We start from the raw sequence: 6,000 nt of genomic DNA on the forward strand, positions 1-6,000 counted from the left end.
TCACAGGATTCTAGATCATAAGGTTTTTTAACTATCAGGACCTTAAACATAATCTAGTCCATCCCCCTTACTTGGTAAATGAGGAAGTTGAAGTACAGAAAAATTAAACAAAGGCATAGAAATAGTGAGTTAGGAGAGCTGGAATTCAAATTCAGGGCCTCAGACTCCCAGCTCAATGCTTTTTCCATTGTTTCTCATTCCCCAAAATGTCTTAAGGCACTTTGCATAGTCCTGTTCTTTGCCCTTATCATATTTTACTTGTATCTTACTGATTTTCATACATACGTAGCTTATGTCTCCATTAGGTTGTAAAGTCATTGACTGTGTTGTTTGTTATATGTCTTTTTATCCTGGATGCCTCACACTATGCCTTACATGTAATAAGCACAACAAATACTTATTTAATGAGCTTAACTATATCATTCATTTGCCTACAGATCATCTAGTGGTAATCTTTTCTTGCCAGAAAGATTGGTTGTTTTGTTTTTTGTTTTTGTTTTTTTTTTTGGGGGGGGGGTTACCTTTAATTTATATTACTTTTTAAGGTAAGAACTGTGTCTTACACTTCTATATTCGTAGTGCCTAGAAAAATCTGACATAGTAGACACTAAATAAGTATTGATTTCGAGAGGAATGAATACTATCAAACATCATATATATCATTATCAGAAGTTGTATTAGAAAAGTTTTAATATATGAATGAAACTGCTGCTATTTATAATTTTAGAAAATCCAAAACCCAATATGATAATGCCTTTTCATTATGGAATTTTGTTATGTAAGTGTGAATTGACCATATTTAGGAACATTAAGATAAAAAATGAACTATATATAAGTTCAAATTCCATAAATTGGTCTTCCCAGCTTATTTTTATGTACTCAAGCCTCCTACCAACTCCCTCTTCTACTTTATCATGCACTACTCCACTTTTCAAACCTGTACTTTGTTTTGGCCAAACTGTTCAATGCCTTATGCCAGTACTCCTGACAGCTTATCTCCTTTCTTGAAATGTCCTCCCTCTTCCTTTCTGCTTATTTAAATTACACTCTTCTTTGAATGCATAGCTCAAGCCCTCCACTACAGAGCCTTCCTTGACTTGTTACAGTTTCAATTAACATACCTCTTCCTCTTGCACTCTGAAATCTGGCCAAACCATCCTTCTCTGTTCCTCTCTGTTCCTCACATGTGACCCTCTCTCTCCTACTGGCCTTTGTTTGCACTGGCTGTCCCCTATGCCTAAAATGTACTTCTCTTTTAAGATGCAGCTCAGGCACCATCTTCCACATGAAGCCTTTCCTAACAGCCCAAACTGCTAATGCCCTCCCTCCCAAACAACTTTGTATTTAACCACTTAGTCTGTATTTGTGTTTAGGTTATATTAAGGCTGAACAGTATATTTTTATATGCACTTATCTCTCCCATTAGCTAGTAAACTCCTTTGCACTCAGAGTTTGTGTCATTCTTGGTCTTTATATTCCCAGCATCTGCCCAGAGCAAGCACTTAATAACTCTTAGTGTATGCTGCCTTGTATCATTGCTCATCCATTTTTGTCCATGTCTTTTCTCCAGCAACATTATAAATCTCTTGAAGGTAATGGACCTGTCATAACTTTTTTATATCCCCAGCACCTAGCACAGTGTTTTTGATGAGGAGAACATTGTATTCTATTTTTGCCTGTTTTGGAAGATGGCCACACCAAATAATTCTTCTTGTGGTTTTTCACAGTCTCTCCAGCGTCAGCCTGCCATTAGCTAAGATAATTCCAATAATAAATGGACAGATCCATTCAGTTTGCAGTGAGACCCCTAGTCACTTTGTTCAGGTAAGAAGCACATTATCTGGTGCAGCTAGGTGGCGCAGTGGATAGAGCACCGGCCCTGGATTCAGGAGTACCTGAGTTCAAATCCGGCCTCAGACACTTAACACTTACTAGCTTTGAGGTCAATACATATTATTCTGGGTAACTTGTGAAATTTGGGAGTCTCATGGTGTTTCTCTTGGACATGCCTATTGTAATACAGATTGAATTAGGTGTACCATAATGGTCAATGGAATTCATATTAGCATTGGAAGAGATCAATAACAATTTGATGTGCAACTTTTACTGTTTCTAGAGGGTTTTCCTCACAGCACCCCTGATCTAACAAAATTAATAGGAGTGTTCATTTTAAGGGAAATCCTGACTGCCTAGATAGATGTACATTAAATTCTTCTAAAGTGGACTTCTCAACTTTGGATCTACAAACTTTTGATTTTTTTTAGCTTGTTGATAATTGTATTTCAAAATAATTGGTTTCCTTTATGATCTATGTATTTTATTTTATGCACTTAAAAACATTCAGAAAAGGAGTCCATAACTGAACCAAAAAAAGGGGGGTTAATAAATCCAGATCCAAACTAACCCAGTAATTTCTAAGATGTTAAACTACCCTCCCCTTTTTTTTCCAACTATGATTTCTATAAGTTAGTATACCAAATCATTTCTCAAAAATATTAATATAAATTACTGGAAATAAAATCAGGGCTTTAGTATTATAACTTGTAATCTTTGTTAATATGAGATAGTTTTTTGGCATGGTTTAACTCGGAAAACTATTCATTTACTGAAAAATCAAGTCTTATAAATTACAGCAGCTAATCCAACATCAAAGATGGAGAAAAATTACAAGATAGAAATGTGTTTTATGCTATTATGATAAAAAAGAGACGTGAAAAAATAAGTATGAAAATTGCAAGTACATTAAAATAAGGGAGAACTGACCTTTCTTTGTGTCAGCAATTTAATTTCAAAACAAGATTGCGGATAAAGTGCTGGCCCTGGATTCAGGAGGAACTGAGTTCAAATCCGGCCTCAAAACACTTGACACTTACTAGCTGTGTGACCCTGGGCAAGTCACTTCATTGCCCCACAAAAAAACAAAAATAAAAAGATTGCTCTCAAATCATTCAAATATTTTAAGAAGTCACATTTTACAGACAACTCAAAACTCCATGTCATTTTACAGTTTACTGAAAATTCATTTAAATTTTGTGGGTTTGTTTTCCTATTCACTTTAGTGCTTTATATAAATTGAGTAAGATTTTAACACAGCATTGTCATCTCTATTAGGACCTACTGATGATGGAACAAGTGAAAGACTTTGCTGCTAATGTGTATGAAGCTTTTAGTACCCCTCAGCAACTGGAGAAGTAATTCTCTTCTTCAGGAGAAAGCCCAGTGAAGTCCACTTGAGTGGAAAACATACACACACTGCATACAGATCAAGTATTTATGGTGCAATGATTTGTTACTGAAATTCCCATTAGAATTGTTAATCAGAATATTACTTCTTAATATAATAGAATTATTTGGCCTGTTAAAAGTGTTCATTTGAAAAAAGAAATCATCCAACTGCACCAGTTGTTGACCTTTCTGTGTGCTTACACACAGTGGAAATATCACATTTGTATCCTTTCACCATTAATATCCTTTTTAAATTGCTCTTATTAAGAGTTGGGTACACCATGGTTATTAGTATCAAATCTACTCAACAACTAGTTTAGTTATTTTTATAACACGTGAAATACTGTATACTTTAATGTTAATACCAAGGAATATCTGTTCGGGAAATAAATGATGGGCTTGGGGGAATAGTGGAATCTAGAAGTTTTGCTATTTAACACACACACACCCAAAAAAATTGTGCTGGCTATAGTAACAGGAATGGGTCAGACTTTTTTCCCAAGTTAGCATTGAAAAAAGGTAACTACTCCTCAAAAAAGTGCACTGGTAGAGGACTTTTCTCCTTTATATGAAAATCAGTGAATTTTAGCTATTTATCAGATATACCTGACCAAAATGTTAGGTATTCTTTATCAAGCCTTAGAAAATTATATTGAATTAGAGGTTAAAATTGTATTGATGCTGTTTACCAACAGCTCTTGTTATTACACAATGGTTGTGAACTTGTTTGTAAATATTCTTATTCATTTACTTTGTATTGATTTTTGAACTCATTGAATGTCTGTATTGCAATAAAGTATTTTAATGTAAAATGTGATTTGTTTTGAGTTAATCTTTTCCATTCTGAATCTGTTTATTCCATAATGTGAGCAAAACTTCTTTGGGGGAACTAGATTTTTTTTAAACTCAATTTAGCTTCCTTTTGACTGGCAATCTGATTAATGACCTGAGTTCAAATATTTACTGAACTTTTAAATGTTATAGTGTCTTCCAGAAGTCTTAATGGGGTTTTAAGCTTTAACAGTTTAAATAGACATTAAATTAATAAGTTTTAATAGCTTAAAACTGCACTAACACTTTTGGAACACCTTGTATTCATGCTAGCTATTATTGGGTCAAGGAACGGACTTTTCAAAAAATGAATTGTATAAGCATGTCTGCAGTTCTGTTTATGTAGAGACAGCAGAAATCAAATGAGCTGTCATTTATATGACGATGCAAATGGAAATGTCTTAATGGCATTTTTTGTCCTTTGTCTGGTTAGAGATTCATGAAAGGAGCTGTGGACTTGAAACTAGGAGAACTAGGTTCATATCCTGCCTTCAAATCTTACTAGCTATGAAACTTAACCTTTCAAAACCTTAGTTTTGGGGATTTCTGGGGCAGAGCCAAGATGGCGGAGGAAAGGCAATAAGCTCTCAGAACTCACAACATAATCGCTCCAAACAACCTCCAAATAATACCATAGGGCAATTCCTGGAGCAGCAAAACCCACAAAAGAACAGGCTGAGATCATTTTCTATCCAAAGACAGCTTAGAAGGCCAGCAGGAGGGGGCTGTTGTGCCAGGGCAGAAATGGAGCCCAATCCCACAATCAAAACCTTCGTTTCCTTAGCCATTAAAAGGAGATGCTATAAAATACCTTATATGTTAAAAAAAAAAAAATGGAGATGCTATTGGGGCAGCTAGGTGGTAGAGTGGATAAAGCACTGGCCCTGGATTCAGGAGGACCTGAGTTCAAAGCTGGCCTCAGACACTTGACACTTACTAGCTGTGTGACCCTGGGCAAGTCACTTAACCCTCATTGCCCTGCAAAAAAAAAAGGAGATGCTATTATTTGGATTACTTATCTCAAAGGATTTTATGATGAAAGAGTTCTGCAAACCTTGAAATGATATATAATTATGAGTTGTCATTAGTGTGTCCTTCCAGCTCTCTAAGGAAGTGTGGGTGACTAGTCATAGGTAGTCAATTTTGGAGTGGCTGAAGAGCTGGACCTAGAAGTCATAAATCATTTCAAGGCATCCATGCTTGGCCTTATGCTGTTTAAAATTTTTATAAATGACTTGGATGAAAATCATCACTATTCCCCATAGGAGTTCTCTTCCTCTCACTGTTTCCAGTGTCCCCTTCTTGTAACCCACTATTTCCCCTCCCACCTTCCCAAGGTACAGCCCAAGTGCCACCTCCTACACAAGACCTACCCTTATCTACCCAGTTGCCAATGCCCTTCCACAAAATCACTTTGGATAAAATTTTTATATTTTGTTTCCTTCTGTATGCATTATTTCTACCCACCTCTAGTAAAACATAAGCTTCTTTTGGGTAGGGACTGTTTTACTTTTACCTGTCACATAGTAAGTGCTTAATAAATTCTTGTTTCCTTCCTTCCAGTTTTGGGTACCACGTTTTTAGAAAAGACATTGATAAGCTGAAGAGTATCCAGAACAGTTGAAGAGACTTGTTCATGCCGTGTGAGAAGTGGGTGAAATAAATGGGAATATCTTGAGCCTGTAGAAGACTCAAGGTGGGAGGCATGATAGCTGTCTGCAAGCATTTGAAGGACAGCTGGTGAAACATGAAACAAATCTAGGTTTTTGTTAGGAAAAAACTTCCAAACAATTAGAGGCATCTAGAAGTGTAATGTGCTTGGGAACAAGTGGAAAAACCTCAGTGGAGATCTTCAAGAAAATTCAGTCATTCAACATTTATTAAGCACCAACTCTGTATCAGGCACTGTGAGAAAGGAAGATCAAAAATAGTCACTGCTCCCAA

General features: G+C 36.0%; 1 protein-coding gene across 1 annotated transcript in view; it reads left to right on the forward strand.

Moving 5' to 3' along the window:
• PEX3 (peroxisomal biogenesis factor 3) overlaps window positions 1-4,042 on the forward strand; it is a 65,860-nt gene extending 61,818 nt beyond the window's left edge. Inside the window, exons 11-12 of the mRNA XM_044002081.1 lie at window positions 1,728-1,824; window positions 3,112-4,042. Of these exons, the coding sequence (XP_043858016.1) occupies window positions 1,728-1,824; window positions 3,112-3,195 (181 nt within the window). The 3' untranslated portion in view covers window positions 3,196-4,042. The remainder of the gene's footprint in view (window positions 1-1,727; window positions 1,825-3,111) is intronic.
• Window positions 4,043-6,000: the final 1,958 nt, after the last annotated feature.

This window comes from Dromiciops gliroides, chromosome 4 (genome assembly GCF_019393635.1).
Source record: "Dromiciops gliroides isolate mDroGli1 chromosome 4, mDroGli1.pri, whole genome shotgun sequence".
Taxonomy (NCBI): Eukaryota; Metazoa; Chordata; class Mammalia; order Microbiotheria; family Microbiotheriidae; genus Dromiciops; species Dromiciops gliroides.